At 42.9% G+C, this 23,816-nt stretch overlaps 2 protein-coding genes across 4 annotated transcripts in view; one reads left to right on the forward strand and one right to left on the reverse strand.

Moving 5' to 3' along the window:
• Positions 1-511: 511 nt before the first annotated feature.
• On the reverse strand, positions 512-23,737 carry UBE2G1 (ubiquitin conjugating enzyme E2 G1). Of its 2 annotated transcripts, none has more exons than XM_065037159.1 (6): positions 23,306-23,737; positions 8,691-8,793; positions 5,566-5,663; positions 4,339-4,517; positions 2,922-3,045; positions 512-1,708 (listed from the first exon to the last, which is right to left on the reverse strand). In XM_065037159.1, the coding sequence occupies exons 1-5, from the start codon at positions 23,721-23,723 to the stop codon at positions 2,959-2,961; spliced, it is 885 nt and encodes a 294-aa protein (XP_064893231.1). In that variant the 5' UTR covers positions 23,724-23,737; the 3' UTR covers positions 512-1,708; positions 2,922-2,958. The 2 variants fall into 2 exon arrangements, with proteins under 2 accessions (XP_064893231.1, XP_021142652.1); XM_021286977.2 differs by lacking the exon at positions 23,306-23,737 and adding an exon at positions 21,995-22,167.
• LOC102085562 (SPNS lysolipid transporter 3, sphingosine-1-phosphate (putative)) overlaps positions 22,190-23,816 on the forward strand; it is a 42,424-nt gene continuing 40,797 nt past the window's right edge. The window contains exon 1 of one of the 2 annotated variants that reach the window (XM_065037156.1): positions 22,190-22,629. In XM_065037156.1, the coding sequence (XP_064893228.1) occupies positions 22,190-22,629 (440 nt within the window). The remainder of the gene's footprint in view (positions 22,630-23,816) is intronic. The other variant, XM_065037157.1, reaches the window with a different exon arrangement.

A 23,816-nucleotide genomic window follows, 5' to 3' on the forward strand; every position in this document is an offset into this window, starting at 1 on the left:
ACCCCTCAAGAAACCTGAAATGTAATATATCCCCTTCAGTATATGCACGTGGCACAGCAAGCTGAAGCCAAGTGCAGACAGCAAGCAAATTGCTATTGATGGCTTCTTACAAGATGACACTTTAACACTGGAACTCCTGATTTACTAGTGGGTTACTCTGTGCTGTTAAAAGCTGTGGTAAACCTGTGACAGAGCAGAGAACAGGCAAGTAGTTACAAGTTCCTCTACAAAGTTTCTTTGGTAGAAAGGTATTGCAGACAGGCTTGGAAAACTCTTATTACTAGATACTCCAAAATTAGTATTTGCTCACTGGAGGAGTAAAGATGGTACAATAGGAAGAAAGGGGGGGGTGTGCGTGCTTTGTTTGCTTTTTCATTATTTCACAACTAAATACAGCATGTAAAATTCAACACATTTGCTAATGTTTTGTTGTTGAAGATGTTCAGGTCAGTTGTGCTCCAACAGCAGTTACTCTTCCTATTTAGATACTCAAGACAGCCAGTTTGACACATTATTATTGGAAAAAATTATATTTTGGAAGAACTCACTACAGAAGGTGACAGAATTCCAAAAATCAAATTACATGAAAATATACATCGCAATTTTCTTTGTACATTAGGTGAGGAAAACTCTGAAGTAGAAGGCAAAGAATATGAAGGGCCACAGAAGAGAAGAAAAGGAGGGAAACTATTTTTGATACCAAACCCAGCAGTTAGTCATTTGAAAAGCCTACAGATGTGCATGCTTGAACTCAACCTTAAGGAAAAAACAAGCCTCCCCCATACACCCTGCCCCACAAACAGGCAATGAAAAAAGGCAAAAAAACCAAACCACCCATAAAAAGCAGCTCATTCCTATCTTGGACTAACTTAGTCAACTGAACTTCCAAATGAAAGCGCTCAAGAGCCTTGGAAGTTAAAAACCAGCAGGCTGCTCAAGGGTGCTCCATGGCCAGGTTTATTGCTACACCCAATTCAAGAAGAATGTGCAATTGGGTTTAAAAAAGGGGTGGGAAGAAAAAAAAAGCCAGCACCTTTGAAACTGCAAAGGTTATCATAAAAGAAGACACAAGTAATTAATAGCAAATCCTTTCAGGGTTTAATTAGGAAAATTTTAAGTTCCAATGAGGGAAATAAAAGGGAGCACACTTCCAAAACCAACATACTAAATTTTAATAAGCAAAATATTTTAATTAAGCCTCAGTGGGTCAAAGGAAAATTAAAGTGGGAAAAACAAACAAAACAAGTTGATCCTAATGGGTTTTACTTTGACATGCTTCACAAGTTGGTGTTTGTGGTTTTTTTTTCCTTCCTTTTTTTTGTTTAAACTGATAGGAAACAAGGAACAGGGAGAGAAAAACCTGCTAAAATCTTTAGAATTTACACGATTCTATTCCTAACTACAGACAGCATTATTTGGTACAATGTGTATTTGTGGATGTACATGAACAGTATATATATTATCCGGATCATGTTGTGCTATGTACACATCTTTACAATTCTTCCTGAAGGTTAAAGCAGTTCATTAGATTTCAAAATGCGTAATCATCTTGTGTTGGCACTTGTTAGGCTCTTGTCAGCATTGATAACTGGCATGTTTTATTGCAGCCCAGTTCCAGCCAGTGTTTGCCAACTTGTAACAACAGAAGTCCAGCAATAGGTGGGTAGAGTGCAGGAAAAAAACAGTGCCATGTTTCTCATTTGGAGACCTACAAAGAAATCACAGTCATTAAAATAAACCCCCTCATCATCCTCAGTTATTTTAAAGATAGTGTTTCAAGCTCAAGGAAGATGATAATTACTTGTTCAAGAGCTTTACATACCTCTAAAGAGAAGATGCATAAAATCATCACCCGAGAAAGACTAGTTCAGCACAGTGTGTATCCAGCTCAACTATCAGACTTTGAGGCTCCTGTTACTCGTGTTGCTTGTCAAGCACACAGTGTGTAAGTGTTTGATTGTTCACACATACAGCTAAACACTCGTAGATTTGTCATTGAAAAGTCCACACATTTCTTACTGTGAATGATGGATGCTGCTTCAACAGGGAAGTGCGGTACAAAATGACATCATAGGGCTTCACTACGCAATAACACCACAGCTACCGACTCAGACTCGGCTTGTTTGAAACCAGTTATGTGACCTCTTCTCATCCAATTCACTGCCCATCACTCACTTAGGAAGAGTCACCAGGACTTGGAAAAGCAACACAGCCAATTATTTAGATATTTGTCATGAGCATTGTTTCACTATGGCCAAGTTTAACATGGCAACAGAGCTGAGGTTAATTAAGGATACTCTGGAGCATTACTCACAGTTACTCCCTTTCTTTAAAGACAGAAAAAGATTGTCAGCTGCATTAACAATTCTCACACTCTAGTTACAGGCAGTTGTACAAGACATTTGGTTTCTTTGCTCAGTTGTTTGATCAGTATTAAGCATTTTCATGCTTCTCTATACTGGAGAAAGTTCCTTTCAATCAAAGCATTTCTGCAGAGAAGAGATACTGTGGTACTAGTTGGTCACAGATGGAGCCTTCCCCAACCCCCACAATTCTTCCAGAAGTATTTCCTGTACAACCTTGGTGAAGAAAAACCAACAAGCAGGAGCATTTAGTAAGCTGTTCTGTTTTTTCAAATAGTACCACCTCTTTAAACTACATACAGCACTGTATTATTTCCCCTACAAGTTTTTTTATACTGAAGCTAACTAGTAGTTTTGAGCTTCCCGAGAAGTTTATTTGCCAAACTAACTACTAAGAAAGAGCAGCTTCAACATGAAGCTCTGCTTTGCAAAGCTAGAGTGGGCAATTACCAGCTAGCTGAGGAAGTTCTTCCCTGGCATACCAAAAAAAAGTTCATCAATGCTTACACAGGAAATCCTTAATTCAAGTAACTGACTTGTCTTTAGAAGGATACTTACCCTGAAAAAAGTGAAGCTACTAGCTGCTGAATAAGTATCACTCAAAAGCAGTTTCTTGGCTTTTTCTTACACAGCGGGCAACTTTTCTTTTAAACTCTCCATTTCTGTCTTCTCTCCATTCTTTCTGTAATGAAATAGACAGCTTTTAGATATCAGCCCTATAACAATGTACAAGTTCTAGGAAGACTCTTGGTGCTTCCAGACATTAGCCACCTAGTCAACACCTAAATTTGCTTACAATCACTGAGCCAGTCACTGAAAAACTGCAATATTCAGGAATTCTAAAAGCTTACTCAGCCTGTTCCAGTGTCTGTCACCCTCACTGAGAAGAAGTTCCTTCTCAAATTTAAATGGAACCTTTTGTGTTCCAGTTTGAACCCATTACCCCTTGTCCTGTCATTGGTTGTCACCCAGAAGAGCCTGGCTCCATCCTCCTGACACTCACCCTTTAGATATCTGTAAACATTAATGAGGTCACCCCTCAGTCTCCTCTTGTCCAGCTCCAGAGCCCCAGCTCCCCCAGCCTTTCCTCACACGGGAGATGCTCCACTCCCTCCATCATCTTTGTTGCCCTGTGCTGGACTCTCTGCAGCAGTTCCCTGTCCTGCTGGAACTGAGGGGCCACAACTGGACACAATATTCCAGGTGTGGTCTCCCCAGGGCAGAGCAGAGGGGCAGGAGAACCTCTCTGACCTACTGACCACCCCCTTCTAACCCACCCCAGGTACCATTGGCCTTCCTGGCCACAAGGGCCAGTGCTGGCTCATGGTCATCCTGCTGTCCACCAGGACCCTCAGGTCCCTTTCTCCTACGCTGCTCTCTAAAAGGTCATTCCCCAACTTATACTGGAACCTGGGGTTGTTCCTACCCAGATGCAAGACTCTACACTTGCCCTTGTTATATTTCAGCAATCTCTCCAAAACTCTTATTTTAGGTCATGAACTGTTCTATCTGCTTCTTACAATGTTTGTTGAGGCTCCTGTTCCTCACTTTTCTCCCACTCAAAGAGACAGTTCTCCAACACGCACAGTTCATTTTTCCAGGAAGCAGCTATATCCCCTGTTCCCATAACACTGTGACTTGCCTGTAACACCTTATTCTCTAGAGCCACTTAAAACTAGAAATTAATGAAAGCAGACAAAGTATCTTTTAGTAGCTGCTAAATAGTGTTGCTGCAGTAAACTTGAACTTTGTAAACCCAGTAGAAGACATCCTGATAGCAGCTCAGAATAAAGCACATGAGTTGCTGATTCTTTATGACCATGACGAGTATGTTCTGGTTAATGTGAAGAGGACATGATCTACAATCCAGCAGGAGTTATTATATCACTTGTACAAACTAGAAGCTAAACCCCATTGCAGGCTTAGGTTTCAACACCAAAGACAGTTGGCAGCCCAAGAAAAAAAAAAATCTTACCGCTGCATCAACATTAGCAGGAGAATCACCATTGGGATCTGCCAGCATAGAAATAACACTAATCATTATAGTTTCCACTGTGTGAATGGGAAGCCAGCGTTCCTCAGGTTTTTCATAGCCATATTTGTCTTCTCCAGGCTCATGAAGAATTGAAATGCAGACATCGCCATTCTTGTCAACTACAAAATAGAACAAGGCATATTTCAGTAATGAACAACACGCTGGCATTTCTTCAGGACAGTTATGGAACTGTTAATCTTCACTCCTGCTAGTCTGAAAACACGTTGGTGAAGACGCTTTACAAAAAAAGCAAAGTAATTAACTATTACAAAACTCGATCTGTAATAAATAGGGCTTTTGTCTGTTATTATTGCTGGACCTCTGACAGAGAGGGCACATGCAGAGGAAGAACTTAATTCTAACATCATGCTGCAACTTTCAAGGCTATTTAGACAAGCTTCCACTAAAGCTTTTTCTGTTGAGTTCAGCAAACTAGAGAGTCAATTCTTTTTCCACAGCAACAGCATCACCTGGATATTACTGCAATATACTGGAATATGATTTAAGCTGCTGGAATTAAACCAGCCTGGCAAGTACTCTGGTATTTCCAGAGCTGAAACTCACACAGCATCAAAATAATCTATCCCTTATGATGGCAGCACTGTGCTGGTCTCCTCCCAGCTTTCAACAACTATGACTTCAATAATGACTTCAGAAACTGAGGAGCATTCCTCCTTCCCAGTAAAAACCTCCTTCCATTTTACTTTACCTTCCCATCCATGTCCAGCAGCCCATAAATAAGAGAAACATTAGGAGGAAACTTCTTGGAGGGACTAAAAGATGCTGTTGTTTCCTTTCATGCTTTATTGGGCCTTCTGTATTGACTGCCAAGTTAGTAATACCAAGATGAAATATTTGAAGGTACAACAAAAGGCAGCTATAGAAGTCAAGTTTCTCCTCAGATGAGAATTTCACACTTAAGGGGAAAAAAATATCCCTGAACAGCTACCAAGAATTCAAGAAGCTGTTTTCAGTAGTTTCTGAAAATACTTTAGGAGTCTCAGAGCAGCAATATTAAAAACCCTACCACGGTTATTACTTCTTTATGAAGATGGCAAAGTAAATGCAGAGATTCATATTTCTAACATGAACAGAAACACATCAATTTGTCTTCACCGCATCTTAGCTCTTAATTGCAAAAAGAAATTGAAACTTGACATTTCTTACCATTTGGATGCCAGATTTCTGTGATGAATTTCATTTTTGGCGGCCTCAGTGGATAGTCTTTTGGAAAAGTAAGATGAGCCTTGAAAACACCACCTTCACTGGGGAATCAAAAATATCTTAGTAGAGTTTCTTGTAAGCTTAAGCTGAAGATTGGAACTCACTAGTATATCAAAAGCTCTAAGTTTACCCCTCATACAGCTTAACATCATGTTAGTAATTAGCAGTACCATCATTTTCATATGCAATGCAAAGAGTTTCTAAATTGAGAAGATCTTTTCACAAGATACTAGATCTTTTTTAGAATTTGGAGGATGTTCCAAAGGGGAAAAAAAACCACACACACAAATTATAAAACCCTCACAAACCTGCCAAGGAATTAACCATCTGGAATTACACCTTAACATTTTCCTTCCCAGTACATTTATCAACAGGAAAAAAAAAAATACACTACCAAAAAACTCCCCTTCTTGAGTGCTGCCCAGCAGATACCTGTTTCTTTTCCTCCTTTAGAGACCTCAGGCCTAATTTCTCACTATCGGTCTGTAGCAGTGAGCCTCAGAAGAGTTACAGAAAGCTTTATAGGTATGTCTACAGCATTACTTGGTAAAAAACCTCTTCAACACTAAGCTAAAGGGACCCAAGACATGCCAGTGAGGTGTTCTGCACCACAGTTACCCACTACACTGGAGAAAAGTAATAAGAGAGATCCAGTTTTTATGGGGAGTCACACACCCATATTTAACAAAGGTAACACTTCATTGGGTTTTTGGGGGGTTTTGGCTGGTTGATTTTTTTTAAATAGCTTTCGATAGGTTTCAGTACACAGGAATAGTCCCTTCTAAAAAAATGTGAAGGTCTATATTAGATGTAAAGCCTCATAGATAGAATACTTCATTAATGTAAGTACTATAACACTTGCTCCATTACTGTCACTTCTTGTAATTGTAGTTTAAACTGCAAAGGCAGAAATTACAGAAACCAGAATATAACCTCTAAAGAAGGTGGCACAGGATGTGCAGTCTGACAAGCTACTCCTCAGTAGCCAAGTAGACAAAATATTTGTGTAGAAAAAGACAAAGCTGTTCAGTGCATTCTTTTCCCCTTTATTTGTAAAAGAGCAGGAGCCAGTATCCAAAGCCCACAGGCTACTGAGAAAATAATGAGTTTTACCACCACTAACCAAAGATGTGCAATTCTAGTAAGTGTCTGGAAAAAAAAAAAGCAAACCAACACCCCAAACCCAAAAAGCATGAGATCTAAGTGACTTGGCTCTTAAAATAAAGCAGCTGAGGGGATCTGAACCCACAGCACCCATTTTCCACAAGTTTTAGAAAAGGCAGGCAGTTTCCAAAGAATCCTGGATCCTGGGAAGCGTAGGAGTTGCAGAAACACTGGCTATTTTAACATCCATGCCACTCAAGACATAGGAGAGTTGGATTACATTTGTTGATAGCCCCAAACCAGTTAAGTCCTTTCTTGCAAAGTGAAAAAAAGTCTTCCTTTCCCTTCTTAAAGCAGCACATCCTAAAGCTACTGGGTTATATGACATACCTGGTTGCTCCTCATCAACTACATATAAATACAGCTCTTTAATGGGATACACTTTCAAAACCGTTAATGAAGTACAGCTGTCAATTAAGGGAGACCAGTGCCATTTTTAGCAATATTCCTTCTAAAGGGGTCCCTGTCAGTAGAGTCACACACAGAATCTTTTTAGGTAAACTCAGAATAAAGTGGGATCAGGAATGAGAATGAAGTTTGAAAGTTTTGAAACACCTGGTGAAGTATTATCTTCTACTGTCATCATAAAATAGACCAGGGAGGAAGAATTCAGTAAAATGCTACCTTGAAAAACAGCAACTAAGAACCAGAACAGAAGAAAGCTGCTTATCTAAAAAGCCTCAAAACAAGCTCAGCACCTTACTGAAGCTGGGGAAAAATGCTATTGCAATTTAATTAGAAGCAGTATTTTGTTACTGACAGTACTTATAAAACAGTCATGAGAATATAATGGAGCCACTACAAGGCTGCTCAGAGGTCAACAGAAGTTGGAGAATTCATCGCATGCAAGAGTTGAGAATCACAACTGTAGCAAGCTTAAGAGGAAGCAAAGCAATTAGATTTCTGTGCTTAAGTACTTATTCAGAAGGCTGCAGACAGAGGCATACAACAACTTTGTGTTGGAACTAAAATTGACCTCAAGTAAATGTCACAAGGCTTTTTGTATCAGTGATTTACCACTGGAACAGCTTAATGAGGGAGAACAGAGTTCATCTTCAAGAGCTACACTTTAAACTGACCTCTTCTGGGTACAGAACCTTTTCTCAGGAGCTAGAGTAGGTGATCATATATAACCTCTATGAGGAAGAAAAATGGTTCTCTCAATTAGCCAGTGTTTATTTATTTACTTTGTATTTTTTCAAACCACACCACACACCCCCCAACCCAAGCACCCTGCATGCACCAGAGCACTTCAGGTGTACAGCAGTGTAAAAACACAGCCACCTTACAGTCCAGGAAAATAAGTTACTGTATGAACTGCATAGTTTTGTGTTAGAATGTCAATTAAAGAACCCAGTCCTTAGGATAAAGATACAAGCTTTATGCAGCCCACTGTGGAAGGTTTGCCAACAATTCAAGTCCTAGTGTGTACATCAGGTCACACTAGTAAGTTCTCTCATCTCACACTGACAGTATTTAAGGCTATTCTATGGTCTGCTGCAGCTTACTCAACTACATCCCTCTTGAATACTTTCCTACAATCCCCAACATGAAGTTGTAATGGTTTAAAATGGTACTATCAACTAAACTAGAGCCTCACAGGAATAACAGAAATAGTGGATTATACCTGCCTTGCTTAAATGCATAAGAAAACAGACGCTGGCTCTAAGTAAAGCTTACTCTTATTTCTACACCAGTACAAAGGGATCAGTGTTGCATTTTCCCAGAGGAGCAAAGCAGCTTAGAATTTCTATATATCAAATGCAGCTATTTACAGGTATTTTACTAGCAACAGAACAGCATTACCTAACTTAGTATGAAGATTTAAGTTCTACTCGCTTAGACCAAACTAGAACTAGTAAATCCAAGTTCACTTAAGTTTCTGTATAAGCATCAGTACTTACTATAGTGTATCTGGAGGACCAATAATAAGGACTTCCCATCGATAAAGATCATTGTCATCTATTAAGCCCGCTGAAAAGCCTTCCACTGGATTTTTGTTGAGCTCTGTGTAGGAAAAAGAATTTAAGAGTGACTTCAGGTGTCTGATACTCATTCGCCGTTTTTGCTCATGCCTCTATACGTGACCAAAAAACACCATGACTTTCAGTGATTTGGTGCCTACTGATGGACTTACAGCCTGACTGAAATACCCTCAGCTCCCTACCACACACAGACCCATCATTTGACATTTAAAACTATCTAAACACATCAGGAGCTGGAGATAATGATTTACTACATTCTGAACTACTAGAATAGAACATAGAAGATAAGTTGTTATACTGTTTCAGTTTGGGAGCTTTTGTTTTTTCTTTTGTTTCACAGTTTTATCCACATACTCACAATACAGAATTCTATGTCTATAGGCTACTTCATCTAGTTACTACAAGAAACAGCTATGCAAAGTCAGACCTAGATGGAGTTTCTGTTTTCAGCCTGCTCCAGGAAAAAAAAAAAAAACATAAGATTTGGAAATAAACACCTCAAATGAGTTCTGCCTAAAATTCAACCTGGGGTGTGGGGAAGAGAAAGTCTCTTAACCAATAGCTTCAGGCCAAAAACTAATTTACATGCTCTACTAATGCCAAATTGAAAATCTTGATCCCACATTCCCAACTGTACACACGAAGTCCTGGGGGATCTTGGGTATTTTGGATAGGGGAAGGGGGTAAAAAGTTATTCCTTCAACTGGTCAGTAATTTCCAGATTAAAATAGGAATTTTATTATTTTGTTTTACAACTACTGCTGCACTTATTTTAAAACCTTCCAACATTATGCAGCCCTCTTTATATTATATTCCACACTATACTATAGTCAGTCTACATATTCCCTCTGTAAACCAAATAGCTGGATTTTGTGCTGATTTCTGGGCATTACAGACTTCAGTTGAGAGACGCTTATAGTATCTGTGGGTACATGCAGAAGAACTTCAAGTGAGAACCTCACACCTTCACAGAGAAAAGGCTACACCATTAACTCCAAAGTGATTTGTCCATAAGCTTGCAGTCAGTGTTTGCCAGTTTAGAACTTAACTATTTAAAGCATGGCTAAAAAAAAAAAAATGCAATAATCATCAATTCAAGCCCTACAAAGAAGAGTCAAAGACAACACAGGGAAAGAAAAGTGCTCAGCTCACATGAAGGACCCAGGTCCTGAAGAGGTAGACAGCAGGAATATCTACTGTGGCTATTGGCAATTCAGAATCAAATTTATCCACAAAGATGACTCAATGCTAAAATGCCAAGAAATATATTGGAAGGGCTTTTCTTAGAAGCTGCTCAGCAGGAGTTCAGTCAACAGATGAGATCAACCATTCACTCTGAAGTTGCAGGACAAAGACTTAAGTATTGAACGAAATCATGTTTTCTCAAGACAATGCCTGAAACAAAAGGTAACAGCACAGGCTATTTAACCACGATATAAACTCCAAAACCAAAAACTATAGCATGGCCACATCTCCACTAAGCAAACCAGTTCTCACCCTCTGGCATCTATGAAACTGTGCAAACAGCTGCATGAGCTTGAGTAACAGTTCTATTTAATTTTAGGTGAAATGGACAGAGAATCCAGGTGTCTCACATGGAGTGAGGACTCCACCAGTCCCCTACTACCTCCCTACTACAGACATTCCTCCAGCATTACCTATTAAAAGTTCCACCACAGGAGCAGTTGAATATAACCTGCTTTCTCATGCAGGGTTTTTTTTAAAATTGTCTATTGCTTGTGCAAAAAAGCCACATCTGTTCAGGACACTTAGGTCACCCTTTTAGATATTACATTAGTATTGTAATACAGAATATCCAGTGTAACAACTACACAAGAGAAAGAGTACAAATATTGAATTTGCATAGCTCACCTTAAGACTTCAAAACCTGAAGTTAAGCCTCCATAATACAAGCTCCCTCCTTCCTGCATTTCCAGAGGGAGAAAATCCTTTATGCCAAATTCCATGTAAACTGCTATAACTTAAGCTGCTCACATTTAGCTTCCCTGTTGTTTGCTAGTTATCACTTACCAGTGATAAGACTGTAAACAAGCCTGCCAAAAGTGAAGACCGGAAAATTCAACATGCTTCTCTCCATCTAAATACGCCACACTATTTTTCAATCCAACATGCACATTTTCTGCTCTGTTTCTTGATTTGTGCTATTTCCATATTTTTGTACATCTGTCTCAGCCTCCAAATAACTTTTTTATTCTTATGTTCTCAAACATTTTTCACGTACTTGTTCCCCACGAAAGCCAGTTCTTACACTCTGACTCATACCCAAGACCTTGAAGCGCTATATTGCAAGAGATCTTGTGAGAAGGAATAAAATTGCAGGATGCCAACTCTTGTAATGCAGAAAATCTGTAAATTGTACAAAAGGGACAGCCGTCGACAAAAATTTTCAGTTACAGCAGTTACTGAAATTTCCTTAGTGGATGTTGCCTATAAAACGAATTATGATGTTTTTTCTTTTACAGGAGGTGGCACTGGTCTCTGCTTGTAAAAGGGTCTCATTTTTCTTCCACAGCAGCAATACTGAAGCACAGTTCAAAGAGCTACTGCTTGCACAAATACTTTAACTTGCAGTAGAACAACAGATATAAGCTCGTGCACCTTCTCCACTAGAGGTATGTAGAACTACCATAGGCAAGTTAAAATGAGCTTTCCCATCCAGATTATTTATGCTAAACTGAACATCAACTAAAGGCTAGTTGGCAGACAAAAAAGGAAATCTCAGGAACGCAATGCACTGGGACATGAAAAACATCATCCTTGGCTGCTTTACCATGGATAGCTAAGAGCTGCTACTCGTTAAAACTTGCAAACATTGAAGCCTGAGCTTTGTTTCATTTTGGTTTTCCCCTGGATATAGCCAATGCTGCATATCAGAACAGCTCACTAGTAGTACCACCTACCTCATATTGAGTTGAGAGTCACACAGTGGTGAAATCCATGCACCAAAATCCCAAACGGAGATGCCACCACAACAAGGAAGGAGCAGAACATTCCGCTCAGTTGCCAGAGTCAGCTGCCAGGCAGAGGGGCTGCTGGTGACACTGACACTGCACTTGAGAAAACCAGACACCTGTTCCCTGTGGCTGGCATTCCTCACTAGCTACAGCACTTAACTACTTGCAGCCTAAACAGAGTTTTCCTAGACAAACACAGGGATGGGGAGGATCAGAAAGCAAGGGGTTCCATCCCCTCTTCCAGCCAGGGAGAGAGAACAGGCCCTCCATGCAGGTTGTCTATGAAGCCCTGCTGAAGAGCCAGCCTACAAATCCTGGAAAAGCACAGAAGTCAAACACCTACAAAGAACTGAATCCCTTCACATTATTTTTTTTCAACATTTAGTTTTGCTTTCAACATTTCTTGTTTAGATAAAGGCATGCTGTATTTTTTAAATGTAAATGAGTATATTAACACATTTCCACCAGGCCCATGCCTAAATAAGTGCAACTTACTTGCTACTACTATATATTACACTCTATGGTTTAGCATTTCTGCCAATATTCTCTGCATTTCTGACAGTTTAATAAGAAATCTTTCTTCCCAGAGGAGGGGAAAAAAAAAAATCTCTTACATTAAGTATGGAAGCAGTTTCAGGTAGAGCCTTTGCGGCTCAAGCAGCAGCTGACAGCCAAAGCAGCACAAGCCTGGACAGCCGCCAGGCAGCAAGATACTGGGAACAGAATCCTGTGGCTGCTTATAAATTAGACATGCAGTTCCTTTAATCCCAGTCCTGAACCAGTACCTGATTTGGAAAGTGAGGAAGACCAAAAGCCCATTATCCAGAGTTGCTGAAGTCCAGCACAAACTTCAACATCCAATGCCTACCCTCCCACATGATCGGCCAGCACAACACAGTGCTTTTTTAGTGGTTTAGCTCTTACTAAAGCAGAACTGAGTTACCATTCCCTTAAACTTGAGCCAAACTACCATAAACTGTGCTTCCAGTTTCAGCGTCTAGTTTACACCAAGCTACTGATGTTCCCACACTCACTAAAACTGCCTTTATAGAAGCCAAAACACATTCACCAATCCAAAAGCAAAACAGCGTCAACAAAAATGACTAAGCAGAAAGAGCCCCATGGCTGCATGGAGCAGCTATGTACGGCATCTCAACTTTTCAGCTTGACGTTTCACCAGGCAGCCACTGCATATGAACACTTCAGAGGAAGCTATGTTACTGTACAGAGCTTTCAAAAATGTACGCTTCTACAGGATTTGTAATAGCAGCCTCTTCAGTAAGTTAGACAGTAGTTGAGTTTTGTGTAGGCAGTGGATTAAGTTGAGCATAAAAACAGAGGCAGGACAGCCCAAGTCCCAGCTAAGGCTTCTGGAGCACTCATCCAGCTGACTTAACACACAGCTCCAACAACAAGCAGGCCATATGAGAGCTTTAGATTAGGCTTGTTTTTTCTTGGTTGCTCGGACTTCCATACAGTTATATTACTTAACTGAGGTCGGTTACGATTTCCAAGACTTACCTTTCTGCCTGCATAGCCAGCTCTAAGTCTCTGGTTCTAGAAGATTAGGGGTGAGATAAAGTAACTTGATCCCTTGCAAAGATGTATTCCCAGAGCTCTCCATATTATCTGCTTCCATCGTGTTCTGTCTTGCTCTATGAGCTCATCCAAAAAGGTCAGACAAAACATAGCACGAGATACACTACGGTAGCCTCTTCAGCAGTGGCAAATAAAATGGCAATTAAGACAACAGTTTTAGTCTCAGAAGGACACTAATTATTTTGGAGTGAGACTGAAGCAGTAAATACAAACCTGTCTTAAGGAGAGACCTTTACCAACCAGTTCAGCAGCAGCTCTAGATTTGACTCTTAACTTTAGCCTGGCAACTAATTTCCAGTGCTCCACATGTCACTCCCTCTTGATAAGGGCAGCAGCAGCACACACTCTAACAAATCTAATTCTCTGCTCAGGTCAGAGAACTTGTAGGGAGGGTTGTCTAGTTAGCATTAACAGGCAAGTTGCCCACAGAAATCATCTCTGTGCAGTGTTGCATCAACATGCTTCACTTGCCATCTGCTCAGCTATACCTGTAGAGCCTTCCAAGGACTTGCACAGTGAAGCAGGTTTGGGAAGGACAGATGACAATCTTGGGGGTTTCTTGCTTTTTGTTTTTACTCCCAAATAACCTTTCTAGCCAGAGCCACAGTTCAGCTCTGCAAACAAGAGGACAGCAGCACTACCCTGAAGTGAAGAGGCAGAAACTCCTATAACTGCCACTGTGGGGCTGTGGATTAAGGTTACAGTGCCACAGAAACTCAACTAGACAGAGACCGGAATTCTTTTCCTAGAAAGGTGTCACATTATTCCAGACATAAGCTAAGAATCAAGTTTCTTTGTTGTGTATGTTCTGCAGCTCCACATTTGCATGAGCTGTGGCATACCTGAAGACAAAAGTTCCCGTTAAGAGACAGTTTTCAACTAATTAACACCCTAACCAGTACCAAAGGCATACAAGCTTCTATCTTGATTCTTAAGGAGTTACCCATAGTCCCTTAAGTCCATTGAGGTGGCCACCGACAGATACTGCCAATGCTCTTTTAGACATGGATCTCAAAGGTCACAAAGCCAGCTCTCTCACACAGTCTCAATTAGACCACAGATATCCAGCCACTGATTTGACCTGGCAACTGTTTACTCAGCCCATGACCATTTTACCAAGGAGTCATAAAGGCAGGCAAGAATAGGGATGACCTATTTTGAGACATTTTCTTTCTGTAGCACTCTTGATACATAGAAGCCTTCTGTGGACACACACAAAGTAGTCCTTTCCCAACACCCCACACCTACCACACACAGAAGGAAGGTCTCTTTCCACCTCCCCTTGATGTGTTTGCCATTAAGCAAATATCTGCAACTCAGTAACTGAGTGCAGTGTGCCTACTAAATCCACAAATCTTTTCTCTCAAGAAGAAGGTGCTGTTCAAATTACTGTCCTGTCTCAATCAGCTTCCACAGAACACTGGAAATACAAAACACACTGATGAAAACCTTTCAATTCCATAGTACTGTTTAAAGATTTGAAATAGTTATGCTTCCAGAATTAAGTTTATCAGAAGTAAGCTTAGAAGATATGTTCAAATTAATACCAATAATATATTCTGGAAGAAATCAAGATATACTCTTTCCTGTAGAACCCTCTTTGGCTAGACTGCTTGAAGCATGCTGTGTGTCCCATCACATCAGAATCTAGCACAGTTGCATCAGCCAGGTTAAAGGGGATGTTCAAGAGATCTGTTGAAAAAAAAAACTCCTATTAAGGTCTGAATGTTAGGGGAAAATGGTATAAGGAAGGGAAAAAGGATAGTCAGAAGGACTGGAAGAACCCCTGTTCTGAAGTCCACACCTGAAGGAACCAAGTATCTCGACAGGAGATGCGCAGTGGTCGGCCCACAAAGACTGAACTGCCACACAGGGCAGTTTCATCTGTCACGGTGTAACAAATGCCGCCTTCATTGTGTCCTCAGTGTCCAGAGCGTTTTTCCACTCTTAACCGTCAGGCAAGTAGGAGATGGGTACAGGCATCTGCCTGTATTTGAGACTGGCACCCTCAGCAGTGTTCAATAGAGATCTTATCAGATAAGTAGCTCCTGAGACTCCATGATTATCTCATCCCAAAGGAAATGTCAAAAACAGGTCAGATGAATCACACTTCACCTGTGAGCTTCAGATGCCTACTGCATACAACTGCTGGAATTTGGCAAGACAAGTGTCATCCTAGGTGCCAGCTGTATTAATGTAGTTGAGTTTAGCATGGACAGCAGAAAAAACTAACTAACTTCTTCAGAGCTGTTTGCAAATTACCACACTAAAACAACAACAACAAAGATCTTCTGAGCAGTCACATACACCTCAGTCATGAAACAGCACTGCTGAACATAGCTAAGAGCTCTAGGATGCCTGTGGTTTACACAGGAATAGAACACGATTCTAAGAAATCCATTAGAAAGTCCATATCACCAGACTGTGCCACAGGGGGATGTTAACACATGAGGAGTTCATCAGAACCTCTCATCATGTACACAAGCTGTTGTGCAAGCCAAGGACACTTCTCCAGCTTGTTTATTCTCTTGTTTATAATATGAATAAGAAGTTCGCATATCCTAATTTGAGCTACATTGTTATTAAGAATTGGTTTAAGTCATTTCTCTAAGTGACTCCTGACAGCACCATCTTCTAGATCAGCACCAAGCACAAGCCAACTAAAGAACCCAGCCAGCTTGCCATACCAGGTAGTGTGATGACTGCATGGAATTAGGTTTCCCTTAACTAACAGACTGTATGTGAAAGCCTTTCCAATAGGTTTCTATTAAAAAGCCTTTCCTATTATTCTAAACCTACACAAGCACTGCTAATTCATGCCCAGGAGAGCAGTTACTTTTCTGAAATCCTATTTCATTTAGATTGCTATTCTTAGTGTTCCTACAAGGCCTGAATATCTGATCTCTGCTCCCAGCTGATATGCCTTGGACCTGAGAGTAGGAAGAAGCAAATATTAACATTTACTCTTGCAGGGTGGCCTAAAACTCAGACCTACTAGATTCCACAAGTGAAAGATCTTGCCAAGACCAGTCTTGTGACAGATATCCACACACCACTGAAAACGGAGGCACAGAGCAGGTGCAACACGGTGATAGCACAGGCCTGCATGGGAAGTGTTACCCAGATTCTGTTCCCATAGGCTGGGATAAAAATCAGACAGTGCGAGTTTCAAGAGTCACATACCCCTGCCTAAGCCACCTGCTCCTCCTTCTCCAGGTACCTAACTTCACACTCTCCCTTTAGGATCTGGTTAGTTTATACCTGCAGAACAGCAGCCACTTTTCAATTCCATTCCACTTCATTAAAATCCATTCTTTAAGCTGGAAGCAACATAGTGGGTTATTTTGCGATTATATATACACATATATTTTTAGTGCTTCCACCCTATTCTACACCAATACTTGAAGCTTACTTCTGCAGAATACCCCCCATACTTAAAGACCTTCACAAACCCCAGCCTTAGAGGTGGGGAACAAGAACATCTAGATCAAAACACAGGCTGCATTGAACACATTAGAGGAATATGAATTTAGCAGAATGTCTATTTGAGGGAAACAAGTTTTTACCTACAGAGTTCACCTGCTTTCAAACTATTTAGAACAGGGCTTTGGGGGAAGAACCCCCCTGCCCAGACACACAACTTGTACCAACTAATCCTGTCTTAGTTGAATATGTACATACTGTTCCAAGTCTTTCTTGCATTAAAACAAAACAGAAGACTCAAGACAGAATCAGTTCTAACTAAAACATGTGGTTCTATTTGAAGACTATTAACTCGATTTAACCCAGATCAGTTTTCTTAAACCAAAAATACATTTATAGCAAATCAACAAATTCTTAGTTTATAATTCTGCACAGACAGTTCTTAAGTATTAAAGTTGGAATCACTATCAACCACACAAGGCAAGACATTTGCAGTGAGATTTGGGTAATTTAACACCTCCAAATCAAGATCTTATCAATGAAGCATGAATTCTTCTAAGGCAAGTATTTTCTCAATAGGTATTAATTTTGTTCCTTATTTCACAGGATCTCCAGCAGCATTCTCCCATTCCACCATTCTCTAACAGAATGAAATAATTTTCCTGCCAGATCCAGATAGGTCCATATTTTGGCAGAGCTTACAATGCCTTGTTTGGGGGGAAGCAAAGAGAGAAAGAATTCCTTTACAGTACGCTTGGTTCTTTCCCTGACAGATGAGTAATCTGACCTCCCCAGAGCCCACTGCCGGGACGGTAGGTGCCCCATCACAGGCTGAGCTTGTGAAGCACACTCTTACTGCTTCACCCTCTCCAAGCAACTTGTTGAGTCACCAAGCCCCTCCATTCTGAGGTTTAGCGAAACCTCACTTCCCAAAACTGCCAGCATCCCTGAAATTCTGCTTGTGACTGCTGTTATGAATACTCTTTTTCTTTGAAGAGGCAGAGTTCAGCATATTTCTGCAAGAGGAACATTTGCAAAACTAACACACAGCTAGTAATGTTTGCCACGAGTCACATCCATTACATTATTTGCAGTGCAACAGAAATTCATGTTGCTCGTACTGCTCACACACTAGTCACGGTAACAAGGCATGTGTTTTAGCAATGATATTATCTATAAAGTCAGCATGAGCTTTGATGCTTCTGTCAACACATTCTCACAAGAAACAGGATTACTTTATCTGCTAAAATGGGGCCCTATGCTGCAGGAGTGTTAAGGTGAGCGGTACACATGCTGTATCTAAGCATCCAAAAAAAAAGGCAGCAGAGCAAAAGACTGATGGTTATCTAAAAATATGAAAGCATGCCTTCAAAAAACATGTCGGGGGGGTGGCATTTTAAGTGATACTGAAGTGAAGTCTGTCACGTGCAGGACCTTGGAGTCTTTAACTATTCAGGATAATACAGAATATTACTGGCCATACAAGCAGACATCTCCAAGGAAACCAGAGTAGCATCAACTTAATGCTTCAGAACAGTGCCACTCAAATTATCTTGTAGCCAAACCTACTGTAAGCCAGTAAATAGCCAGTGCTTAACTGCAAACAAAGGCTTCTTATACCACCAGCCACCCATGAGAGATGCCATCTCAGCTTCAATCTATGCAGCGATCTTAATTCCATTATTCCCTCAGAATTCACTACTCAAATATTTTAAAAGTAAATCCTACATAATTGCCAGAAATTCAACTAGCTCAACATTACATTGTAAGATTTTTTCCACACAGGGAAGTAAAAATTGTTGAACTGTCACATTAAGTATTTAATACTGTTTTCCACCTTGTTAATTTTTAATTCGACATGTTTGCTTTGAAATAGGACCTGTATACACTTTAAACTGAAATAGTGCCCTGTTTCTCATGTTTAAGAAAAATATTAGCATGGGTTTCTCTGTATGTTAAATTAGAGAACACTTACAAGACAGTACAACTTCGGCCAGCATGGTTATTCCCCTGTTTTCAGGGATCCCTGTTTATGTTAAAGAGGACTCGCACTTCTGGTTCCACTGTGCGCTACCCATTTAACTGCACCCTCCCTACCTGATTTTGCTGGATGGACTAGACAAGTCTGCCTACTCTAACAAGTCTGTGTCAGCAAGGACTTGGCAGAAAGATGAAATAAAGACATTCAGATAAATGCCTCAGTCTGCAAAACCCTTGGGCTTGACAGCTCTGGAGACTGGAAGAGAAGCTTTTCACTCTCAATTGTCTCCTGCCTCTTTCTAAAGGGCACAAAGCTTTGGGGCTGTACAGAGAACACAGTTTATCTTCCCCCCTCCTCCCCTGGGGGGTAAACCCTTGCTCATGTAGTCCTGTACCAGTCTACATACTTGCTACTGACTTTTTTTTTTTGTTGAAGTTCAGAGGCACTTCATTCTTTTAGTTTTTCCTGCACCTGACCCATAAGAGAAAACAGACAGGTCATGGCTTCTATTTCACATTATTACCAATCCACAACAAAGTGCCTTTCTCCTTAAAAAAATTGTGTAGAACAAATATGTTTCTTGAACTTCAAGATATTTCCAGAAGCTACTAGAGCTTGTAATTAAGTTGATTTGCAAATAAACAGTCATTTAACTTAAAAGATATCCATAAAGGAGAACCTGCCTTCAACTCGAGCTACTTAAGACTAGTGCTCCAACTAGTTCTGGTTGTCAGAGATCACCCCAAGCAGTTCCTTTAAACACTTAAAGTAAAACAAAAACACCCAAAGTTCTGACTATCTTGATTTGAACTGCTCTTGTGCCCAAATCGGGGCAAGCATACATCAATATAAAAGCAGCTACTCTACTAATTCCCTGGTGATATAACTCAATATTTAATTAGCAAAGGCATGCTGAAGCTATTTGGTATTGGGGGAAAACAAACACACTAACTTGAAGTTGTATTTTGCAACCACCACTGAATATTCCTTTTTTCAGAGCATTATCAACATCCAGAACATGCCACTTAAGTTGACACATATATTGTATCTATTGTGCCATTGTCCTGGTTACCTACTCAAGTTACAAAACAAGACAGGTTGCTCCAGAAAAAATTGAAGTCTGTCTTCATACACTTATTAGAGCAACCTGGGATCACACTGACAAGGTTTATTCTGTATTTCGGCAAGACCCTTGGTTTTAAGTCTCACTGACAACCAAGACTTCCCAGTTGACCTTCACTTAAAGTCTTCAAGAATCAAAGCAACTCATTGAAGTGCTACATGTCATGGACATCTATCTTCCCCATAACGCCTTTATGAAGAACCAAAACATATGGGAGACAAAAAAAAAACAAAAACAAAAACAGGTAGCCATTCTGAGAATTGCCATTTTACTTTCCTTTCTCCTCCTGTCATTGTTTTTTTCCTTTTGGCATTGGAAAGAGCTATCCAGGGTCTCACCCACTAAAGAATTTCTATATTCCTCAACTGCTCCACCACTATACACATGTCAGATTTCCCCTTCAACCTCCCTCCACTTCAGGATGTTTTGCTCCCAGTCTAACAGCTCGAACTTCAGATCTCTTGTGCTTGAATAATGCCAATTTGGCAAGTGAGTGATCTAGAGCAATTTAAACTAGATTAGATCACATACCTTTTATCCAATGGCTGTTCACTGTCCTCCAAAACCCAACCACTAGGTACAACCCAATGACTCACCACACTTGACATAACAAAAAAAGCTGCACGTAGCAGAAGGACTGAACTATCAGCCCCACCAGGGGAAAGAATAGCACAATGCTGGGTTTTGGGTTGAGGTACACCAAGCAATGTGAGTGTAATCAAAGGGACACATTGGAGCAGCTGAGACTTGGAAGAAGATGATAGCAAGGAATTAGACATCACTACATCGTGAAGCTCAGCCTCTGCATTTTGACTTCAAGTAGCCTGCCATCAGAAAAAGCCGTGTCAGAGTCCAGTTTCAGCTCAGATGTTGCTTAGGTTATCACATATGGAAGAAACCGTGGTCTTTCTTAGCTTAACTCCAGATAGGACTTCTGAAGAGTTCAAGACTCTTCTTCAGTACTCACCACACACTTAAGTATGCACACACAATCACTTTTAATATGGTATTTTTTTTATACATATAAAAACACACCAAAGGCACTAATATTACTTAAAATACAAAAACCCCACAATAGAGTTTCATGTTACTTGCAAATGGTTGCAGTACTCGAGTCAGCACAGTTGAATCAGTAGCAGTAATGGGGAAAACCGGAAAAGCATACCAGCTTTTACCATTACACATGAAGCCTGCAGAAAAGTGAGCGGAAATGTAAACAGAAATTAACCCCAAATCTAACAGTCTACAAATCTACTTATATATCAAACCAGCCTGTGCTTACAGAAGGTCTTAAGATCTCACAAGACAAGAAATGAAGCTACACAACAGAAGCTGACAGTTAATACTAATTATCAAGAGGCTTCAGCTAAATGTCAAACTTTCTTTCATGGAGCACAATTAGTCGGTTAAAAGAGAAATTCCAGACAGCCAAAGAACTATATTAGGTTACCAAATGGTCGTTTTTATCAAGTTAGAAAAGCAATTATTCTACACTATTGCTTCCCTAGAGGAATCATTTATAGGAATGAGAAGCTTAGCATCAAATCCAATATGGAGTTCCTATAGTAAGCCTATACGCAGTGTTATCAGCACATCCAAACGTGCAGACACCTCACTGAATGTCGGTAACAACTTCAGTAGTCACCAGGCATTAAGAGGTGTGTGCTTATGTTCAGGAGTGCAGCTGTAGTATGTGTGAGATTTTTTTTTTTAAAGGGGTAAAATAAACAAACAAAACACAAACCCTGTTCAAATAGTTAATCACATTGAAGTTTTTCAAACTTACCATCAACTAAAACCAGAAGACAGATGCAAGAAACACATCACGTAGCTCGCTATACCTGGTTATGCAACTTCACCTCCGTATTGCTAACACTGTTCTTTCTCACCCTTAGACTTTCAGAGCCATTACTGAAGTCTCAGGCCAAAATCGCCCTCCAGGAATCCCTGTGCCACTCAGTGACCCCCGTCTCTTTGTACGGCTACTCAGCAAACTTCAGCCCGTGCTGTATTTGCCTGAGTTTAGGTAAACCTAGAGCACATTTCCTTATCTGGGTATGAAAAAATTTTTTTACTAAGTGACGAAAAAGGCAATCAGATTCGCTCAAGGTGCCGGGCAGACCTGTGCGTTTTCTCGAGGTGATTACTTCATCCCGGCTGCAGAAACCCGGAGGGCAGAGGATCCGGGGAAGAGGGAGAAACATGTGCGAGCGGGGGAGCAGCGCCCGCCCGCTCCCCGCAGCACCCGGCTCGTTTCTCTTTAAATCTGGCAGCGAGCGACACATGGAGCTGCATTGTGCGCCCCGCCGCCCCGCGCATGCGCGTCCCCGCCGGGCCGGGCCGCGCCAGGTCCCCTCGGCGGCGGCGGCCCAGGCAGGGCCCGTGCGCCCGGGGACAAAGGGAGGGGGTGGGGGAGCGGCAGCGACTCACGCCGCGAAGCCCGGCGGCCGCCCCACTGCCCTCGGCGGCGGGCCCGGCGCTCCGGCCCTTCCTGTCCCCTCGCCCAGGCTCCAACTCCTCCTTCCCCGCACCCGTCCCGCCCTCCAGCCCCGGCGGAGCCCCCTCGCCCCTCCCTGCGGGCTCCCTCCCGCAGCACGCGGCGGACATCCCCGCTCATCCTGCCCCCCCGGCCCGGATCCCGGGGCTGCCCGCTCCGCTCCTCCCGTCAGTGCCCACCGAGCCCCCGGCTCTTCTGACAACAAAGGGGGAAGCGGCCTCCCCCTCCCGATCCGCCCTCCCCGGCGCAGGGCACGGGAGGTGAGGGGGGAGCCGGGGAGGGGAGGCGGGACGGGGGCACCTCAGGTCCCCACAGGAAGGTGCGCGTAGCGGGGGCGATTCACCCCGGGCCTGAAGGACCGTTTCCAGGGGGGGAACCCTCATTCCTCCCCTTCTTTTCGCTGCCTGACAAACATCGCCTCATATCGCGGAGACTTCCCCACACACATCCCCCCACGCTGCGGGGAGAAAACCTCCGGCTCTCTTCTTCCCCCCGCTCCGGGGAGACAGGGCCAGGAGAGGGACGGCGGAGGCCGCCAGGCGCGGGGCGGGGGAACCGGCCGGCAGGGCCGTTACCAACCCCCACTTCCCTAACGGGACAGGGGCAGCGAAGGAAACGCTCCCCCCCCTAACGCCATGAAGGGCCCTGCGCACCCCTCCCCTCGGCTCCCCTGGCAGCGATCGCCAAGCAGGCTCCCCCTCCCCCCCTCGGCCTAGTTCACTCAGCTCCCGGCTGGGCAGGAGAGCGGCGAGGGGGGGCCGTAATCTCCCCTTCCCCCTCACACACATCCCGCCGGCCGCCCGCCCGCTCCCCCGAACCGGCGTCCCTTCCCCCACCGCAGGCCCCGGCCCCTCAGAGCCCGGCCTCCGCTCCCCTCCCCGCCGCTCCCCCGCGGCGGATCGCCTCCCTCCCCCCGCCGGCCCCCAGCCCGGCTACCTGCTAGTTGTCTCCGCAGTAGCAAGGCGGACTGGAGCTCCGTCATTCTCTCCCTCTCTGCCCGGGGAGGGAGTCCCAGCGGCGGCGGGGACGGCGCGGCTCCTGGTGCTGCGAGCTCCCGAGGCGGCGGCGAGTGGCCCTCAGCCCGCCCGCACCGCGCCCCCCGGGGGTCTGGCTCCGCGCCGGCCGCCGCCACAGCACGCAGGGTCCCTGGCAGGGGCGCGCGGCCGTGGCTCCGTGCCGCCCTCCTCCTCCTCACCGCCGCCACCTCCTCCTCCCCCCGCCCGCCAGGAATTTCACTGCACTCCGAGCCGCGGCGCGCAGGCGCACTCCGGCCCGACCGCCGGCTCTTCCGCGCCGCCACCTTGAGAAGGGATGTGAGGCGGGAAGGCGGAGCGAGCTGGCTTTCGGCCGCCATCTTGAGAAGGTCGCTTTTTCTCTCCTCGGCGCCCCCTTCCCCTCCCCCCTCCCTCCCCCCCTCTGCCGCTTCTTTTTTAGAACATCAGCCTGC

The sequence above is a fragment of the Columba livia genome, chromosome 20 (assembly GCF_036013475.1).
Source record: "Columba livia isolate bColLiv1 breed racing homer chromosome 20, bColLiv1.pat.W.v2, whole genome shotgun sequence".
NCBI classification, from domain to species: domain Eukaryota; kingdom Metazoa; phylum Chordata; class Aves; order Columbiformes; family Columbidae; genus Columba; species Columba livia.